Source organism: Etheostoma cragini, chromosome 6 (genome assembly GCF_013103735.1).
Source record: "Etheostoma cragini isolate CJK2018 chromosome 6, CSU_Ecrag_1.0, whole genome shotgun sequence".
NCBI lineage: Eukaryota > Metazoa > Chordata > Actinopteri > Perciformes > Percidae > Etheostoma > Etheostoma cragini.
Genome location: NC_048412.1, coordinates 24,247,010 through 24,266,962, shown reverse-complemented (window position 1 = coordinate 24,266,962; position 19,953 = coordinate 24,247,010). Strand labels below are relative to the sequence as shown.

The following is a 19,953-nucleotide window of genomic DNA, read 5'->3' as shown; positions in this document are numbered from 1 at the left end:
TTTTTTACATAGCTAATATTTATAGTGTAAGATGTCGTTAGGGGTCCCTTGCCCCGTTCTGTAAACAAATATACTGTACAGGTCTGAATGGCTACAGGTTATATAAACACGCTGTTGGTAGAATATGCTCATAAAATGTTATTATATTCCACCCAGTAAAGTGAATTAAAAAAGGTGCAAATTGACAATACATTTATTCTGAAAATGGGGCATTAGCCTAGCTGCATATTACTGCTATTAGCCCAGAGCAATTATTTTTACTCTCCATTTTTGGTTGAAACTAAAACATTTGCCAAATTAGGAAATGTGTAGTAAAAAATAACTATTAGATGTTTGCAGCAACTCACATTCACTATTTAAAACCATAATAATAGCTGTTCAAAACCAAGCTAACTACAGCGACTGTCAGTAAAGATGACAAGGGGTGAGTACTTGATACCCAAAAGGTAGATTTTCAGTACAGTATTCCATAAACAAAGAAAAAGAAAACAACCACACACGCCTACCTGGCATCAAGAAAGCGGGACCTCAGGATCATGACTGCCTCACATGTGCTCTGCTTCAGCTGGGTCTGGATTGTGCTGAACTTGCGGTGGATGATGCCGACCATGCGCTCAATCTCCCGCGGAGTCACGGGCCGTGTACGCGACTGCTCCCTCAGCAGGTTCATCACATGGGTGGTGAACTCGGTGCATGCCTGGGTAGTCGACACATTGAACGACGGACAGTGAAGGACAGACATGCGCAAAGCAATGAAGCAATGTGTATTATGTTGTTTTCATGTTAGTTTAATATGATTTATCAAAAGCCTATTATGAATTTGACAACATGGCATTAAGTTTTCAAATTTTTGTAGAGAAGAAAATGAAATTAGACAATAAAATATCCTGAAAATTAGCAGGTTAGTCTTACTTGTCAGTAAGCATGTATGAGCATGTATAAGCATAATTACTGAAGATCTTAGCATAACTGGTGTGTCACACTAGTAAATTGAATGATCCATAAAGCAGCTTAGCTCTATAGAACTTTACTGTAGAAGGGTTGCTTTTTCTACTTCAGCATGCTCAACAGTCCACTTAAAAAAGGGAAGATTTTAATTTATTTAGCCGGAAGAATGTATTGTATGTTGCTGATGAGTATAATTACAATAGTGGATGTCCCAACAGAACTGAATGGACCTTAGAAATAACAGCACACAATAGAGCTTGGTGTAGATTGGAATGTGTTACTCTAATACATTTTAAAATGCCTCTTCTCATACAGAGATATGAAGCTTATACCTGGTGTGTTTTGATCAGCAACATAAGGACAGAAGTGTATTCCCGGCAAAGAAATGTTTTGTGACTGAACTCTAGACCTAACATGCCAATGGATTACGCTTCTGGCGAGCAGCTTTAGTACAGGCAAGCGTGTACGGGCAATGTCAGCGCTCGTCTCCTGTTGCGACACGGTACCTGCTCATACTTCTCCAGCTCAGTGTGGTAGATACTGCGAATCTGGCTCAACTTGCTTTTGTAGTCGGAGTGCTCGAGCGAGCTGTCAGGTGACATCCCTCCCGAGCTGGTGGCAGCAGACACGGCGGCAGCAGCCCCGCCACCCTTTTCCGGCCCCGCCACACCCTCTGCCAACAGCATGTTGTCCAATCGCACCAGCTGAGGGTCCTGAGGCTCGTCCTCCTGGGCGTTTCTCATTGACAGGCCTGTCAAGAAGACAAATGTCAACTGGTTTTGTGGGTGAAATATCAACAGAAGACTATATGGATTTGTGTTAAGTTGTGTTTCAGATCACACTTCTGTCCTGTGAATATTTCCTCCATCTCCCATTGACTTCAACTGAAGCCTGTCCAACAACTGATGAATTCATGTATGCATTTCATGTTTTGGTACAGGTCACCCAATAAAAACACAGATGGGCTGCCTTTGGAGTGGACAAGTCATTACTTTATGTGCCATCTACTGTGTGCATCACTCTCATATACTGTTTACAGTTATCACAATATTGATTTATTACCCACATCTGAACATCCTTTTCAGGGCAGAGTGCAGTGCAATACCGCTGGACTGAGAGCAAATATGGCTGCAACCTTTAACAATGTCTTTGCAGGTTGTTTTTTTTTTTTTAATGTTTTTTGCCTTTAAAAAAATAGCTTGCTTTGTTTATGAAGTGATGCATTTTAAATAATCTTTTATTGCATTAATGATATAAAAGGAGCATTACCCACCACCCTCTTATCTTTCTGTAACAAACTTTTGCAAGTACTGTAGTTATCAAACCAACCATCTACATAGAATCACCCTATAGGCATTGTATGTCTCTTTGTCCAGCTGCTGTGGCTGTTGCCTCCATTTTTATACCAAAAAGCATTTTACATAATAGTTGTCTTGTTTTGTTTATCTTTCTGTACATTTGTTTTGGACAATGAAAGTAAAAATATTGAGTTAATGACAACCAGACTCAAATTCCTGATATACAGGTGTATGATTGTTTTATGTTTTTATTGGTTTCTGATGACACACTGTCAACACAGTCCAATACCTGCAGTCAGGGCCGGCCAGTTGCATAGGCAGTACAGGCGAATGCCAAAGTCCAAACAAGAACATAGCCTATATTAAAAAGGCTTTATTTTCTAGTTTACATTTTAAAAATATTTTATACTAGCTACCCCTGTAAATCCTGAGCCACCTGCAGCTTCAAGTTCTCCTGCCTCCTTTCCCTCCAACAAGCCCAGCAATGCGGCATCAGTTTCACCTTCCCCCTCCATCTCAGCATAGCCCAGTCATGTAGAATCAATCACTCCTGTCACCTCCGCCTCAGACAAGCACAGCAATACAGCATCAAGTGCATCTGTCCCCTAAAACTCAGGACATTGCTGGGATGCAATGTTTTTTTTAACTAAGTAGGTAAGAGAGGAGTTTGTCTACTGAGGACCATCCTTGTGTGACTTCAGTACAGCTTGGCTATGTTGTGCATATTTTTTGCTATACTTTTATTTGTATTATATTCATAACCATTTTTGTTTACACTGGTTTCTTCAACGTCGCATTTTGTGCAATACTTTCTGTGTATAGTATGTATTCATTCAGTTTCTATGGAATTTTAGGTCACGTGTTTCTTCAATACTGTTTTGGGGGGGGTTCTTACATTTTTCAAAAACAATTCTTGAAAAAAAACACTGCTTTTGTTCAGAATCACAATTTAGTGACATTACTAATGTTTTGCTCCCTCTGGACCTTCGTCCAGAGTGTTCTGTTATATTTTTAAAATAAAAACGACCTCAAAGACACAGTTGTAACGGGCTGCAAAAAGCCAATAACGCACTGCATATCAAAAGTCAGCCGGGTGAGTTTATAAATAAATGCATGATGATTAACACTGACAACACCAAAACTATTTTAAATAACGTTACCGGTTTTTTCCTTGATCTCGCAAAGGACGCTGAATAATGCAGGTTTCATTCGGTGGCAGTTGAGTGCATGTTTCCTGTAGATAAGGAAAAAACATAGCTAACGTTAGCATGACAGGCTAACTGTAAGCAGCGGTATAATGACGATATGCAAATTGACCAAAACAAAAACACAAATTAAGCAACGACCAGCTACGTTCGCTAGCTAGTTACCTATATCGTGGCTAATTTAGCAAACGTTAGCTTCTGACGAGCTAAAGCCTAAGGAGGTAACAGTAATAAACTATTTATATAAAGTAGCCAATATGATCGATCGTATATTCCTTTGTTTACCATATAGTATCGCCTTAACATGGGCAGGATAATACAGTTCTAATGTTTACATCAGCGCTAACGTTAGCTAAATATTGTAGCCTTGGATAGCTAGCTAGCCTTGGTTAACGCAGCCTAGCAAGCTAACGGCTAAAAATGGCTAACGTTACGTTTGAGAACATCGCTACTAAAAGACATAGCTAGCTAGCTATGTGTTTGTAAATGACAGCGAAGAAACAATTAGCATTAGCCAACATAACCGCCTATGAATCTGAACAGGTTATAACAAAAGCAAAGTTGTTTTTGTTAGATATCGTTCTCAGATTAGATGTCTACTGGCTAAATAATCTAAACAATAGATTGAAGTTCAGGAAACTTTGTCGGAGTCAACAAAGCGGAAACCAACCAAAAAGCAGCTGCAGCGCTGACAAATAAAAACAATCAAAGTTAACACTAACTTTGCTTGTGCCTCGTCCAAACTTTGGTCGGTGATGGTCATTATTTGCTGCAGAATGTCGCCAATATCTCTACGGTTTTCATGTCCGTTTTCTGTGCCCTCGAGGCCCGAGTCCCCTCCATCAGACCGACGCTGGGAAGGATGATGAACCGAGTTAAGCGAATGCATCCCGGGGTGACCACTCATGCCGAGTCCCCGGCCGTTGGAGGGCCCGTTGCCAGTCAGAGGCTGCTGCTGCAACATCTTCAGCGACGCACAGTGGCGACGACTGCTGCCCAACTGTGCTCACAGACACAAAACAACACAGGCTGATACGAGGCATCGCACAAAGCAGGGTCCCCTAGCGATTGACAGGAAAAGGTACAAGCAATGTCAACACACCAGCATGTGATCATCGGTGCTATTCGGAGGCAGCAGAGGAGTTAACACTATTGGGTAAAGTGTAACTGCAACAGCAAAACATCAGAAAGCAGAAGTGTGTGTGTGTGTGTGTGTGTGTGTGTGTGTGTGTGTGTGTGTGTGTGTGTGTGTGTGTGTGTGTGTGTGTGTCTGTGTGTGTGTCTGTGTGTGTGTCTGTGTCTGTGTGTGTGCTTGTCAGGTAATAACTTAAATAAGATTTAACTAAATAAAACGAAGATTACGTGCTTTATTGACATCCTAGTTAGTTTTAAGCAGAGACACATTCAGATTAAAGAAGCTGCTTTTTAATTTCTCAGCTTTAATATCATAATCTCACTTAGGCAGCGTCTCTTAAATGTCTGACTCTACTTCTCGTTTTAGCTGCGAGTCAACAGGATGTGTGCCAAAACCACATTAATGTCAGAAGAACTGTGCGCCTGTTTCAACATGTTGCAGTTGGGTATGCTACAATCAAATGAGCAGGCGTTAAAGCAGCAGCTGTTAACAGCTGCTTTGACAACTTTAAGCTTATCTCGAATTAGTGATGAACCATTTTCTTTGGACCATACCTAGACTTAACCAAATGCATGACTCACGCTGCTTCTGCTTTTGACTGTGATATTTCACAAGCATAGCTTGTCAAATGCGGGCTAAATAAATAAGGGTGGGCTGTGGTAAGAGGAACAGGAAGAGACGAGACGAGAGAGAAGGTAGTAAGGCAGACAGAAAGGGCGAGAGCGTGTTACATCGGCATGTGAAACTCTTCATTGCAGTTTTTTTTTCTTCATAAAGATATTGACAAAACAAGTGACAAGCCCAACATGCTGTGTTCTGACTGTGGTGACTTCAAGAGATGATACTTTGAAGAGACGAAGTTTAAAAAAGGTAAGAATGAAAGCACTGAATTTACATGTACTGTAGAGTAAACATACAAAAGAAATGAATCAGGAACAGGAAGTTGTTACGATCATGTTGTCAAACAGTAAGTCATACAGGAGTATATATGATCTACTGTTGGTTTGGTCAACTTCTTAACATCTGTAGTCAACAGGCTAGAACTTGCCAAACTGGTTTCTCATACATTTCTTTGCAAGAGAAAAACAGCTGCTCTTCTCAGGTCTAATCCAAGTTACTTCCAGGTTGATAAATGTAATGTTTGAAGTATACCAATGAAAGCCTTTGTCCTATGATCTTTGATCTAACCCTCTGTTTATGTGTATCTTCTTGTCAGTGGTTGTCTTTGAGATAATGGACTGCACAGAGATTAAAGTTGAAATGGCTGAAGAGGGGTTGCTGGAACGTCTCATCATAACAGAAGAGGGAGACATGGCTGAGGCAACGAGCAGTTTACTTCACGTCATCATACCGAGCTGCAGCGGAGAGATGGCTCTGAAAAAGGAAGCAGAACCTAAAGGAGAGAACGACAATGAAGAAGGTATTGCACGTAAAGTGTATTTAAAAGAGCCCAGCCCAGACAAACAACAAACCAACACAGTGGATGACCAGACAGGGGAGGTTGTGAGTGAAGAGGACAAACTAGAGCAAACTGAGAACCAGAATGATGGACAAAACAGAGATGACAGTGAGAGTGAAGGGCAGCCACATGAGATAATGAGGATTAATGAAAAACCGGAGAAAGCCAGTGACACAAAGGATGAAAAGGTGACAGAAAATGACCCTGTAGTGGAAATTAAGAGGTTTGATTTATCTGAGCTACAGCCTGAAGGGACACAAAGCCAAGAAAAGGATTCAAAAAAGGTTTGTGGACTGTTTTTATTTTGTATTGGCTTTGTCATATGCCCGGGGATTACCTTTAGATTATCATATCTGTAAGAAGTTGTTTGTAATGTTCTTGCCTTTACCAACCAGCTACTATGTACTCTTCAAGAAAAATAATGTTATGGTGGAAAAACAGCAGGCATCATTTTGTAACAGAGCATGTGGGAGTACGTAGGAGTCAAGTGAATCATTTGCTGGGACCTTTTTTCCCTCTTTTATTCTTTTTCTGCCACCTACCCTCGTTTTCTCAGGCACACCGGTTAACCCCTGACTTCCCAGACACACTGTATGAGCTCCTCTGCACCCTTCAGGAGGGGAGACGGATCAATGACCAGCGCTGCTCCTTCAGGCTAGAGAGTGGGATGAGGAGGAGGAGGTGCCACTCTGAGCCCAACACCACCAAGCCGGCCAACAGAGGTGAGAGCGCTTTTAAAAGGTCTTCTCTGTTTTACAGTGTTTACAGGGCTAAAGTGAAACTGGTGCAACTGATGCAATCCTGCCCTTAATCCTGGACCCAATACAGTACCTGTTCTCTGCACATTCTATATATCCTGAACTTTTATACATCCCTCAACAATGTTGCATATCTTGCACTAATCCATACAGCCTCTTTTTTCTTAAAGCTTTGGTGCGTTACTTTTTTAAAGTAATGAACATCTGTTACATGCCAGCCATGCCAAATGAGTTGGTAAAAAGCTAATCAAGACTATCAGCTACACACAACTCTCTCTGTATTTCTCAGTATGGCTATGTTTAGAAAATGGTGTCATCCGGTGACTTTCGGGCACAAACTTAAGTAAAGATAACTTCCTCTTTTGAAGTGTTCATCATGTTTATTTTTTTGTTAGATTCTTTTTTTGGGTCATTTTTCCCTTTTATTAGATAGTGAAAGTAAATAGACAGGAGAGGTCGGAGAGAGCTGGGGGGTGACACGCAACAAAGGGTCGCAGGTCGGACTTGAACCCGGGCCGCTGTAAAGGACTCATCCTACACGGGGCACACGCTCTTACTGGGTGAGCTAGAGGTCAGGCCCATCATATATATATTTTTTTAATCCTCCGCATCCTCCTTGGCTACTTTGCAACTGTGTAGAGGAGGGGTGGGGGTGAGGCGTGATTAGAATTCTTAATGGGGGAGTCAAAGTTATTGGTTTCTGTATTTATTTTTTTCATAATAATGTTTAATATGTCTATGTATGCACCAACAACCAAGGCAAATTCCTGGTAAGTGCTACTTACTTGTCAATAAATCCTTTTCTGATTCAGGTTCTGATTTGTTTCCATGTAATGATACGGACTCAATCATTACATGTGACTCCGTGACATAAGAATGCCTTGAAACTTATGCAACCGACCTGTTTTCACGTCTTTCCTTGACCACTGATCACTCAAAGTTTCTTACCATCTGACCATCAAAGCTCTTTGCTCTCATTTCTCCTCAGTCGTCTTTTCCTCCATGACTTCGCTGCAGAAAGAGGAGTTCTTTGAGTTGGTGGCCACTGCTCAAGCTCGCCGACTGGATGACCAGAGGGCGCAGCTCGAAAAGTCTCAACGACCAAAAGCAAAAGCAAGAAGTTTCAGGGGCAGTATAAAGCAACTCTCTTTTGTGAGAAAGCCTGCGCCTGCACCTGTTCCTGTGCCTCGACCCAAAGAGGACCTATATAACATGATTCTCACAACACAGGTAAGCAATTTGAGATTGTTAAATGCTTTTATCATAAAAAAAGATGTTGTCAGTTTTGTTTTGTGGGAAAATGTGAGATTCTTGCAAAACCTGTCATGCCAACTTCAATAGGGACACTTTCCATCCACCCACAGGCCCAGGGCAGGCTGGAGGATCAGCGCAGCAGGGCTCCTGGTCCCATGGACGACGAGGACTTCTTCTCCCTGCTTCTGAGGGTCCAGGGCGGACGCATGGACGAGCAGAGGACTGAATTACCATTCATGCTGCAAACCTGAGATGTAAAACAACAAACTGTCAGGCTGCAGTGAGAGTATCGTAGCCTCAGCATCAAGTATTGTAGCCTTTTTAGTCTGATTTCTGTTCAAACGGCATTTATTTTTGTTGACCCTGATGATGCTTTGTTTTGGGGAATCGTTATCCCTCTTGATAATGTTGGTCAGTGTTAATGCTGTTGAGATTGTGGCAGAGAACGCTAATGTTTGAGCAACAGCGCTTTTAACGTGACTTGAGGAATATTCCTGATCAGATTGTTAACTTTACTGCTAGTTAGCTAATTTTTTCCTAGTATGATCAGTAGTTATGCTTTCTCCTCTCACCAAAGTTTTTATTTTATTGAATGTCTGTGATGAGTGTTTGAATGGTTTTGTGTGTGTTCCCATTCCTCAGGGGGAGTAGACAGTTTGCTGATCTCTTTTGTTTCTCCTTATTTGTACAGTGGACATTAAACACACCAGGGAGGGTTGCTTCCAGGCCAAACAGTGTTTGACTGTATATGGATGATTCTCCTCCAGAAAATAAAATAAAATGTCATTTGCATTTATCTGTTTATTCAATTTGTCTGAAATGTTGCCAGGAGAAAGAGACATTCAATAAGCTCTAGTGATGTTGTCACTATGAAACACAGTTATGGCCTGTAAGCCTTTAATTGCAAGCATTCTAGCAGTGACACTAACAATGAACCTGTTATTTGTTTGTCATCATAAATCATCATTCCCTTGATAGGTCACGTTTCCACAAACCAGTGATAGTCTTTTAGTCTTAAGTCTTTTTAAAGCATCCTGTTGCACATACATTATAACAATCACATAGAAAGACAGGTAGTGATGCCCCATTTATTAAACAAATGAGGCAAAGATAAAGGTGTTGTTTTTTCACAAGATGAAGGGACTGAAAACAGATGTTATCTCAAAGTTCCTGAATTTTGTCATTTGTATTGAAAGTCACAACATCCCGAAGACAACTAAGAGATTTACACATTTAATGGTCTATTTTTATGAATGTTAATATTTATTAGTGGACTAGTGTGAAGGTAATAGTCAATTACGCTGCTTTACAGTATTTATTGCTATTAGAACAGGATTGAAGCTCATTAAAACTCGATCTAACTTGTTTTCAAAGGCCTGATATAGTTACAGTAAATGTGGCACATAATAATCCAGGGCCACAGTGTGTCACCAACCACAAGGGGCCCCATGGAAACCTGTAACCTCTGATGTGTGTTTAGCCCACTCAGTGCAGAGGCAAAGTTTCTGAGGAAGCCCTGGCCCGTCTGCACGAGAGGTAACGAGAGCACACTGAGTCACTTCCTCAAACAGTGCACAAGTATGTGATATGAACGCTTTGATCAGCACTGCCGGTTGAGGTCTATATTAAAGTTTAAAAAAATTGTAAGTCCGTTACACACAGTAATTGACTCACAGAGAGGCGTCATTCCAGTACTATGATCCCCGTACGTGGGTGTCTGGGGATGCATTTGATTTTAACTGTAAAGCACTTTGTGCCACATTTTAAATGTATGAAAAGTGCTCTATAAATAAAGTTTGATTGATTGATTGAATTAGAAGAATACAGATATTGCTTCTAAAGGTAATCTAAAGGTAATGCATTGTAGTTGAATTATAAAAAAATATATATTTAAGGAGATCAATTAACTCATCAAAACGTTTCAATTTCTTGTCAAAGGTCATAAGATATCTCCCATTCTTGATGACATCGTCGTTATTCTGTCACGCAACCTGCTTTTCTCAGCCTCAGGTCCAAATAATTAAGTAATATAAAGACAGATGACCAGGTCAAGCAAATAAGAGGAAGAGAGTAGAAGAAGACGACAGGCATGTGGCAAAAAGTAACCACACGAAAGTTGTGAACGAGTCAAATAGGAAGAACAACCAGCTAGACTCAAGTTCCACTTTTAATATGCAAATGTGAGATACTCATACCATCTATCATTTTGTTCTGGTATGGCCTAGCACTTATTTCAAAGAGCAGAATTAACCAGGTCAATTGTCATTATTTTATTTTAGATAGCTAATTAAGAGTTCCTTCTAGTGTGGCTTTGGGGTGTTTTACTTTTGGGTTTAAGTCTGTAAAACCTTCAGTTATACCTGCACTCTAACTTTATTGTGAAGGTTCACTGTCTTTCCATCCTGTATGGAGTTTCAAAGGTGTCCCTAAACACTGAAAATGTGTCCTTTAGGGGGATGCATATGGTGAAATTTATCAAATATGCATATATATTATGTACTTGTACAGTATAGGCATAGGTATTAAGCCCCTATGTATAAAATCATATAATTTAACGATAGGTGTACCTTTTGTTCACACTTAACTTGGAAAAAGTGGTTCAATATGCTTCAAGCAGATGGAATGAGCTCTTATAACATTAAATTTCTCTTATTTAACTTGAACACATCAAAAGGTTATTCTGCATTTGCAATCACACATGCTTTTCTTTATTATATAACTGTATGATTGTGTTTCTGTGAATTATCTCTGAGTCTCTCTATGCTGAAAGTGTATGTTTATATTAAATGAACAGGTCTCTCATGAAAAAGATATCTTTGATCTTGATGAGACTACTCGTTTTAAACAATTAAATACATATCATCACTCAATAACTTTAATAATCTGTAATGGAATTTCTTTACTTTAGAAATCTGTTGCAATCATGTGACAGCTATACGAGGTTTCCTGCGCTTTATAAAAATGTTATTTGAAACGTTATGTCTAAGTTAATCTTACGCCTATTAGCCTCACTCCTATTTTTGTATTTTGAAATTAATTCATAACTATTTTTTTTGTGCAGCCCCGCCCATCCGATGGCTTCTCCGAGCACTTGACTGAAACCTAGGACTTTTAGAGAAGGATAAGCCAGGGGCAAGGAAGTTACGGAGCATTTAAAACTGTGGTTAATCATATTTTTGTCGTTATTTCGTAAATGTTATACTCTTATAATATATATGTATAAACTATTGAGCTTGTATCTGTTGTTATATTTGTATATTTGTTGTTGGAAGCATGTGGGCGTTTGCTTTCGTTCTACGGTGGCATGACGTCACTTTCTTATCCTGCTGTTATAGTCCTAGACATAAACAAGGACGTAGCTAGTCGAAGATGAAACTTGCTCAGGATTGGTAACTAACGCTACTGAGCTCAAGTAGCTGCGTCTTCATGCTGAGAACAAATTAAGAGTCTATTGAAGAACACGCTCAGCCAGGTGAGTATAACTGGTTCAATTAAACTTCGCCTGTATTTGGCCTTCGTGGTTAAACAATAATTATTTACGTAGCGACATGGCAACAAGCTCAACGGTTGCGACTTGCAGTGTAACTAACATAGCTAACTATGATTTATAGCTTCACAGCTAGCTGACTGTGAGATGTTTGTACACCGTTGAGACTGGACTAGTGGTGGAATTTAACTTAAAGCATTTACTCAGTGTTTAAAATACTTTTACATTAACGTTACTTGAGCACCCATTATGCTAACGTTAGTTGATAACTTTCTTCACCAGCTTTCAGAGAGAAATATTCAACTACATTTATTTAATATCTGAATGTCTGAAAATACAGTAAAAATAAATAAATAAATGTATCAATACTTATATAATTCATTGAGATAGTAGCTATAGTATTCTAAAATGGGTCATTCCGTATGAGAGCTTTTACTTTTGGTCCTTTAGGTACATTTTGCAGCTAGTACTTTTGTACACCAACATTTAATGCAGGCCCTTTACTTGTAACGTAGTATTTCTGCACTGTTAAATTTGTACTTTTACTTTCAAGTATAATATCTGAATACTTCTTCTACCTTTTGTAGAGTTAAATGAATGAAATATAGAGTTAAATTCAAAATTTCAAAATTCTTATCTGGCTATATCGAAAATTCCTTCACTAAAGTAAAAGACCAGTTACAGGTGTAGGCTACTACCAAGTACCATTTGTTACAGTTAAGGGTAGATGCCCTATTTCCTAACTGTAGTACATATATATGTACGTTTTAGGATTAATGTAGGGCTGTCTCTTTTTCTTAGATGCTTCTGTTGCTATCCCTGCTGATCTGCTGGGTGCCACTAGGAGGCAACACCTCACCAATCACCTGCTACAACGACCAGGGAGACGCTGTTGACTGGTAAATCATTGATAACAGTCCTGGACAAAACACGCTTTTAACACGTAGACTTTTTGGTTCGTTTTAACCCTGCTATGTATATAAGAAAGCTTACAAGAAAGTTGAAACAGTAAATTGCAAATCTGTATCTGTATCAAGCTTTTTCATTTACACCTTTACGCATGTCTACTGTCTCATTCTCTATGTTAGGTTCTATGTGTACAAGCTGCCTAAAGAGCATGGCGAAAAATCTCCCCATCAGGGTGAGATCTATATACTGCTAGACAAAGGGAGTGAAGGATGGTCTAATGGGAATGGGACAGTAAACGACACCACGGGAGCTCTGGGCAGGACAGTCGGACAACTGTACTCACAAGGACAGGTCTGCTTTCACCAGGTGTCTGTTTGTCTGTAAAAATAAGGGAACAAATACTCTATCTAAACATAGCAAACTCAGTTTTGTTTTTCTGAGAGTTGGAGTTTATTGTCTGGGAAATTAAACAGGTGAATGCAGAGTTATTATACAGTTTTGTTCAATTCCTTTGTATTCATGTATTAAATGCATGCATGATTAATGTCAAATGGCCATGACAAGGTCTACGTTTTTTTAAGACTGACAGGAATTCTCTTTTTATTGGACAGCTCTTATATATCTAAATACAAATGATAACCTTTTAAAAATAGACTTATTGTATGTTTAAAACCAGTGAATCTACTCCTCATCTGCCTTTAATGTGAACTCGTGTATTCTTAAATTGACAGTATCCTTTGTTTGGGACAAAGTCCACAAGGATAAGACTTTTGGTATTAATATTACATTTCTTTGAGCCCACTGTAGTATTCATTTTTTTTATTTGAATCCTCATTAGCTTAGCCGTAGTAGTTTGTAAATATTCCTGGGTTATTAATATTAGATTTCTTTGCATAGAAATCTAATATTAATTAGCTTATGTCTAATGTCCAAAATATAACACAACTATATGTAGCCCAAGCAATATCAGTAACAAACACTTTTCCTGCAGACATCAGCAGATGTAATTCAGTTTTTGGCTGCTTCTGCTTTTTTGCCGCAGTCCCAAGACTCGTTTTATAAAAAGGCTTATTAAATGCAGTTTATGATTTTTTCTTGTTAAGAGAACTGTCCGCTACAACCACTTGACATAATTAGATCACATTAAGAAACTGAGAATGAGAAATGAAAGTGACTTGCTCATTTACGTGCAGCTAGTCAGTGTCTCCGAACAGCAGTGGTAAAGATAATATAGCAGTTTCAACAGCATGCCCATACAAACATATGATTGTATACCTCAACTTAACCAATGTTGTGCAGTGTTATTTTGTTGTTCAGTCGAAGTGTATGTGTGTCTGGTATGAGTGTGACTCTTTCCTCTTCACAGAACACAGAAGTAGCGTACATCCTTTACAATGACCAGCCACCTGAGGACTTGGTGGACAGATGGGTTGACAATGGAAGAAGTGGGGGTCACACAAAAGGTAAACACCAGAGCAGTCTAGCTCCAATACTTGCATAGCCCAGATAGGCTGCAACGACATTTGACCTTATACTCAAAATCAACAAATATGGGCAAGTGTAAAGTGTATTATGTCAAATTAATGTCAAATTAAATCAGTCTATCACAACAGTGTATAAAATTAAATATTTCTTAAATCAAGCTTCATTATACATCTTATTTTCCAAAGGTCCAGTATGGGGAAATAGAAGTATATTAAAAAAAAAAGCTAATGCAATTAAAATTATTCAAAATCTTTAAGAGTTGCCGAAAACATACTAAAACAAAACTACAGAAATTCAGCACAGTGTTTTAATGTTTAAGAATAAATTGCTAAAAAAATAATGACTACCTTAAAGTATCAAGAAGAAATGAATATTCTTATCAGAACAATGGATCATATGTAAATGTGAATGTGAAAGGGCTTGTTGGTTGTGATGAAACTACAGAAAATGATCATCTGAATCTGCAGCTCCTCCCACCTGTGATATGTAGAAATAAATCAAATGATAAATAAATAATAATTATAATAATAATAATAATAATAAATGAGCATAGTTGAGTTCAGTTTGTTTTCAACTCTTGCCATCGGAAGGGAAAACCTTTTTATGCTTTTTGCTAACAGCTTTTAATATCTCTGTTTCTCAGGTGTTGTCTTGCTGGACAAGAATCAGGGCTTCTGGTTGGTCCACAGCACCCCTCACTTCCCCCCTGCACAACAGGAAGGACAGTATTATTACCCCAGCAGCGGCGTGAATAACGGACAAAACTTTATCTGCGTTACCTACCCACTCGACCGCTTCCAGACCATCGGTAAGACTGGAGCTCGCCATGTGTAGCACGGATAGAGCTGTTTTAAAAATGCACTCTTTGGGATGATGACAGTAGATCCAAATCACCGTATGAGTGCTGGGAGCTACTGAAGACACATTCTCTCCCTTTCTATCTGCTATTATATACTAATGAATAAGCATGCTTTACTTTGAAGGACTTCCTTTTAAAACGTGTATCTACAGTATATTGGTAAAAGAGATAATTGTTTTGCTCACTAGATAAAAACAATTCCAGTTGGTGTAGCCTCTAAAAGTTATTTTGGAACAAAGTCTGCAAGATTAGAAGTAGGATTAGGTTGATTTATTGGTTGCAAATCCCTGGCAATATGTTCTTTAGTGAGGATATTATAGTGGTGGGAACAATAAACGATTCTTAGATGCATCGCAATTCTCTCTAGAATGATTTGATGCTCGATACAGAAAAGTTTATCATCTTCTTTTGGGTTGATTTTTATTTAAAAGTTACTGTCTCCAGACATGGACAAATCAGACAACAGAGTGACTGAAAGAGGATGGGATAATGTGCAAGAAAAAAACACACACAATGTTGTATGCATACACATGAACTAATAAGACAAAGATAAAATAATTAATAATTATTTTCATGTTCTAAGAAGCCAATTCTCCACCTTTAAACGACTAAGCCTCTGACATGGGAGATTACTTTGAGAGAAGGTGACTTTCACAAGCATGTTTAAAATAAATGATAATAATAAATAAGTGTTATTTATTGTTGTGTTATTCTGCCTTAAAGAGATGCTTAGTGAAAACATTTCCTGCAATTCCCCAGTGTTGGTTTCCCACAAGGGTGTAAATGCTCTTTGTAAGGCTTTCCCAAGAATATTATAATTCTTCTGAAACACTAAATATTTGTCTTTCTGTCTCATCTTGGAAAGGATTTCCTCAGTCCTTATTGTCTTGTCCCCGCATACTTAATAATTGAGTCAGGTATTGACACAGCAACAACAAGATGCAGATCCCAGATAATCAGCGTAAACAGGTGTCATCACCATGTCACTGCGCTGCCTGTGCAGTTCCCTGGCAGACTCAGAAGTTGGCACGGTTGCTATAGCAGTGCCAGGGGTAATGCAATTAGATTGAGGTATGTTACCATAGAGATATCAGCCCTCACACTGCGACATGCATTTGCTCCATTTGATTTTCGCCTCTCCAGCTGGAATGCTCCGAGTGTGACAGGGTCCGGGCTGAAGTGGATACACTGCTGATGTGTATATATATTTATTGTGTGTGTATGTGTTTGTTTGTTTTTTGTTTTTGTTTTTCTCACAAAAACAGCTGAAGTTGTCACGTTTTATTTTCGAGCACCTTGCAGCAAGAATTTAAGAGATTAGACACCACTGTTACTAAAGTAAAAGTTCAGAAATGCTACCAATAAGGGAAGAATAGTATGCCACCCAAAGTATTTGCTTGTATATGTTTTAATCACCTTAATTACTAATTTGATTAGCACCGCTCCTTTTGTTTATTGCATAGAGTAGGTGCCGAAACAGCATTAGGCAATTAGGCAAGTTCTATAAACTTCATCAACAAACAGTTTTCGGTTGATTATCTAAAAGTAATTTAGAAGGCAACCTTAAAGCCATGCTAGCGGCTCTGTGGGGCTGTAGTTAGGCTCAGTGGTGCGTCAGCATGCTAACATGCTCACAGTGAACATGCCGATGGGTAGCAGGTATAATGTTTACCAAGTCCGCCATTTTAGTGAAGCGTGAAAGCACTCAAACATTTAACACAAAGAACAACGGAGGATGATGGAAATGTTACCAGTATTTGTTCAGATATCAAAGTGTGTGTGTATGTGTGTGTGTGTGTGTGTGTCTGTGTGTGTGTGTGTGTGTGTGTGTGTGTGTGTATATATATATATATATATATATATATATATATATATATATATATATATATATATATATATATATAGTTTGTTTCTATTAATTTATATAATATATTTATATATATATATATATATATATATATATATATATATTATATAAGTTAATAGAAAAAAACTTTTGGATCACCAAAGTTTTTACAATTAATCCTAAGGGGGACTTGAATGGCTTTACCAAACTTTGTGGCAGTCTATGCAGTAGTGTAAGATTTGCCATAATGTAAAAAAAAAAGCACAATTTCAAATAAATATAAATTATTATAATGAATCATTTTTGGGCGTCAACTTGAATGCTTTTCACTTTTTACTAACATTTTGTATTGAATTTCAATTTAGACACATAGGTCCATATCACAGTCTTATAGACTAAATGATATAGAGTTAAGTATACATAATGGATCAGTTAGTTGCAGCCCTAATGGAGCTCGTGGAAAGATGAGAGCAGAAGTGCATAATGTGTTGAGGTTAGAATGAAAGTTAAGTGTACAGTGTTATCCTGTAGTTACTTACAAGAATACATTGTGTATCATTTAATTTCTGGTACAATATATGTCATAAAGGAACAATTTGCATATTCTATAAGAACATTTTGTGTCAAAAAATATAGACGCAGACAAAGGAAGGTTGAAAGAAGGGAAGAAAAATGACAAACAACACAATGACTCCAAAGTAACATACCTGTATTTTTGTCATTGCAGTAAAGAGTGAGGTCCTTATTCTGTAGGTTTAGTTATTCCTACAGGATGTGCACAGTGTTGAAGTGCACGTTATTGATACGCCTTTGCGCCAATGTCACCAAGACAGTGTATTCATTTACTGTAACGAATAAAGTGATTCTAGAGTGCCGTTAGCAGCGTTTGCCTTAAATCTAATTTGTTTTGCACCACAGGAGAGCAGCTTCAGATCAATCAGCCTAATGTGTACGACTGCAACGTCCCAGAGTCCTTGGCGTCCCTGGTGCCCGCACTGGCTGCTGTCTGTGCAAAAAGACATCTGTCTGGTCACATCTTTCCACATATGAAAACTGTATCCAATCGCAGCGTGACTCTGACCTCAAAGGATGGAACCAACTTCATCAGCTTTGCCAAAGGAGCCTCTTTTAAAAATGGTATGACTTTGGAGAAATAAAAGTACTTTGAAGTTTGTTCTGGCTACAGTTCTTCTAGTCTCAGCTTCACCTTGAGCTTCTTTGCAGGCATAAATAGGGCAATGTGAGCATGATAAGTTCTCATTTGTAATCATAATAATTTGCTTTCGCCAAAATGCTGACCATTTACAGGCAATAATGAATGCATGTTCCTATCCATCTTCCCTCCCTGCCTGATTAGACCTGTACCACTCCTGGGTGGCCCCCAGCCTCCAGTCAGACCTCCTGGTCCAGTTTTGGGTTCGCTCTACGGGCATCCTGCCCTCTGACTGCTCGCTGGGCTGGAAGGTCCTGGACATCACGATACTCAACCCGGGGCAGACGTTCACCTTCAAGGCCAGTCAGGACCACTCCAAGTGGGCTGTCAGCCCCAAGGCAGCCGGGTCGAAGGGCGGAGGTGGCTGGGTGTGTGTGGGAGACATAAACAGGAACGAGGCGGAGGAGAAGCGAGGCGGTGGCACGGTGTGTCTGCAGAACCCGGTGGTGTGGAAGGCTTACCGGACAGCGGCGCTGGAGTGCGAGGCTTGTGGAGGAGGAACGATCCAGTGTTGACACCATGCAGGAGCCCCATGTGATAAGGAAAGGGCCGTCATTCGATAAGGCTAATATCCAGCATATGGGTTTTTAAGTAAAGTTTGCACTTCTTTGGTACAATATGTATATTTCCTGTCTTGTATGTCAGGAAAACTGAAATCAAAAAAACACATATGCATTTTTAATTTAGGATAATTGCTACAATTTTGCACGTTTGTGATAATCACAATATTTTTTTAAAGGTTCCCTGTGGAGTTATGGATCACGATTAGTGTTGTGGAGCAATATTTTTATGTGTGGGCTTATCTGCACTTGGGCATGTGAGTCAAACCCTCAATATAATACATTCATGATCAAGACCGTAGCAAATTCAAGTGGCCAAACCAGGGAATTACAACGTCACGTGATGGCTCAAAAAGACTTTTCCCTCATAGTCTTCCATAGTGAGGGACGTCTGGAGGTCAGTGGGTACAGTTTTATTTTACCTCACAACAAACGCCAAATGATCAGAATTTGATCCATCTGGTCCGATAACATTTAGAAATACTAGAGTAGATGCACGATTATATCGTTTTATCTCGATAAGCGGAGCACTAAACCGGAAGTAGCTGGCTCGGCCAATGGATGTCTCTAGTGCGCCTGCTCTCTGGGTTAGGCTTTTTTAAATCAAGCCCTGGTCATTTCAAAGCAGTAAGAAGAGTGGAAATCCCTCAAGTTAGACAACTGATCCAACATTGGAAGGAAATAGTGTAGTCATCACTCACAGTAAAAGGCTGAGTTGAGGAAATATGCTTTAGGGGGTTTTAATGCACAAAAAACATTTTACTTGTTCATTTAACTTCTTCAGAATGATTATCTGTAGTTATCAAGGGCTGTTAGATCCTCCTCTTTAAACCAAATGCATACATAACAGTGCTGAAGGAGGGCAAGTGGTCAAATTGGACAGGAAGTAGAGGGCTTTACAGGAAAATGGTGTTTATAGCAAAAAACCACAGAGTACCACTTTAAATGAAAGCATTTGTTCAAGTGTCTTTATAGCCGCTGGGTACTCTTTTAGCTCTAACTAATGTTACCAGTTTAGTTTCAGCTGGTTTGTGGGTTCTCAGGGAGCGTGTCAAGCTTGGCTGGAAAATGTATTCAAAACTGGATTTTAGACAATGTTAAATGTATGAATAATGTGGGAGTAATTGCACAATGTAACATTCAATACACACACACACACACACTTCACAAACCACAGACACTGACGACATTCAGCTGTGAGGAATGCTTTAATACTTTGTGTTTCATGAATGTGTGTGTTATTAACTGGCTCTTCTTTTGTTTTGTGTTATAGTTTTACATTTCCACATACATTCCTTGATTTTGTTTGAAGATAAAGATGCTGGCTATCTTGAATAATAATGAAAATAAAAATACTAAAAACAAAAGGTGAAATTGTTTGTCGCTGATGTATATTCAGCTTGCTTTGTTTACCTGATCCATGATAAAAATAGAAATGTGTGTATTTGACATACACAGACAGCTTTAATTATGTTTATAAGACACTCAGCAGCACGGAAATATCTGTCTGTATTGAAAGTGGAATATGTTACAGCAC

At 39.0% G+C, this 19,953-nt stretch overlaps 3 protein-coding genes across 3 annotated transcripts in view; 2 read left to right on the top strand and 1 right to left on the bottom strand.

The window, feature by feature from the left end:
* Positions 1 to 4,557, bottom strand: part of pbx2 (pre-B-cell leukemia homeobox 2) — a 7,373-nt gene extending 2,816 nt beyond the window's left edge. The window contains exons 1-4 of the mRNA XM_034873315.1: positions 4,174 to 4,557; positions 3,407 to 3,480; positions 1,455 to 1,699; positions 507 to 697 (exon numbers count right to left, since the gene is read on the bottom strand). Coding sequence (XP_034729206.1) covers positions 507 to 697; positions 1,455 to 1,699; positions 3,407 to 3,480; positions 4,174 to 4,415 — 752 coding nt within the window. The 5' untranslated portion in view covers positions 4,416 to 4,557. The remainder of the gene's footprint in view (positions 1 to 506; positions 698 to 1,454; positions 1,700 to 3,406; positions 3,481 to 4,173) is intronic.
* Positions 4,558 to 5,017: 460 nt separating this feature from the next.
* Positions 5,018 to 8,600, top strand: LOC117945681. The gene is made up of 5 exons (XM_034873318.1): positions 5,018 to 5,455; positions 5,801 to 6,329; positions 6,602 to 6,767; positions 7,792 to 8,033; positions 8,168 to 8,600. Exons 2-5 carry the CDS (start codon positions 5,820 to 5,822, stop codon positions 8,306 to 8,308), a joined length of 1,059 nt encoding a protein of 352 aa, XP_034729209.1. The 5' UTR covers positions 5,018 to 5,455; positions 5,801 to 5,819; the 3' UTR covers positions 8,309 to 8,600.
* Positions 8,601 to 11,514: 2,914 nt separating this feature from the next.
* On the top strand, positions 11,515 to 19,848 carry dnase2 (deoxyribonuclease II, lysosomal). The gene is made up of 7 exons (XM_034873317.1): positions 11,515 to 11,529; positions 12,344 to 12,443; positions 12,633 to 12,804; positions 13,820 to 13,916; positions 14,582 to 14,746; positions 17,562 to 17,780; positions 18,001 to 19,848. Exons 2-7 carry the CDS (start codon positions 12,346 to 12,348, stop codon positions 18,369 to 18,371), a joined length of 1,122 nt encoding a protein of 373 aa, XP_034729208.1. The 5' UTR covers positions 11,515 to 11,529; positions 12,344 to 12,345; the 3' UTR covers positions 18,372 to 19,848.
* The last annotated feature ends 105 nt before the right edge of the window (positions 19,849 to 19,953 follow it).

What these genes read in the sequence shown, in the direction of transcription:
- LOC117945681 (XM_034873318.1), top strand. Translation starts at nt 5,820, where the DNA reads ATGGACTGCACAGAGATTAAAGTTGAAATGGCTGAAGAGGGGTTGCTG. An exon ending in AAGAAAAGGATTCAAAAAAG is followed by an intron (nt 6,330 to 6,601) that starts GTTTGTGGACTG and finishes TCGTTTTCTCAG; the next exon opens with GCACACCGGTTAACCCCTGA. An exon ending in ACATGATTCTCACAACACAG is followed by an intron (nt 8,034 to 8,167) that starts GTAAGCAATTTG and finishes ATCCACCCACAG; the next exon opens with GCCCAGGGCAGGCTGGAGGA.
- dnase2 (XM_034873317.1), top strand. Translation starts at nt 12,346, where the DNA reads ATGCTTCTGTTGCTATCCCTGCTGATCTGCTGGGTGCCACTAGGAGGC. An exon ending in CAGGGAGACGCTGTTGACTG is followed by an intron (nt 12,444 to 12,632) that starts GTAAATCATTGA and finishes TCTCTATGTTAG; the next exon opens with GTTCTATGTGTACAAGCTGC. An exon ending in AAGTGGGGGTCACACAAAAG is followed by an intron (nt 13,917 to 14,581) that starts GTAAACACCAGA and finishes TCTGTTTCTCAG; the next exon opens with GTGTTGTCTTGCTGGACAAG.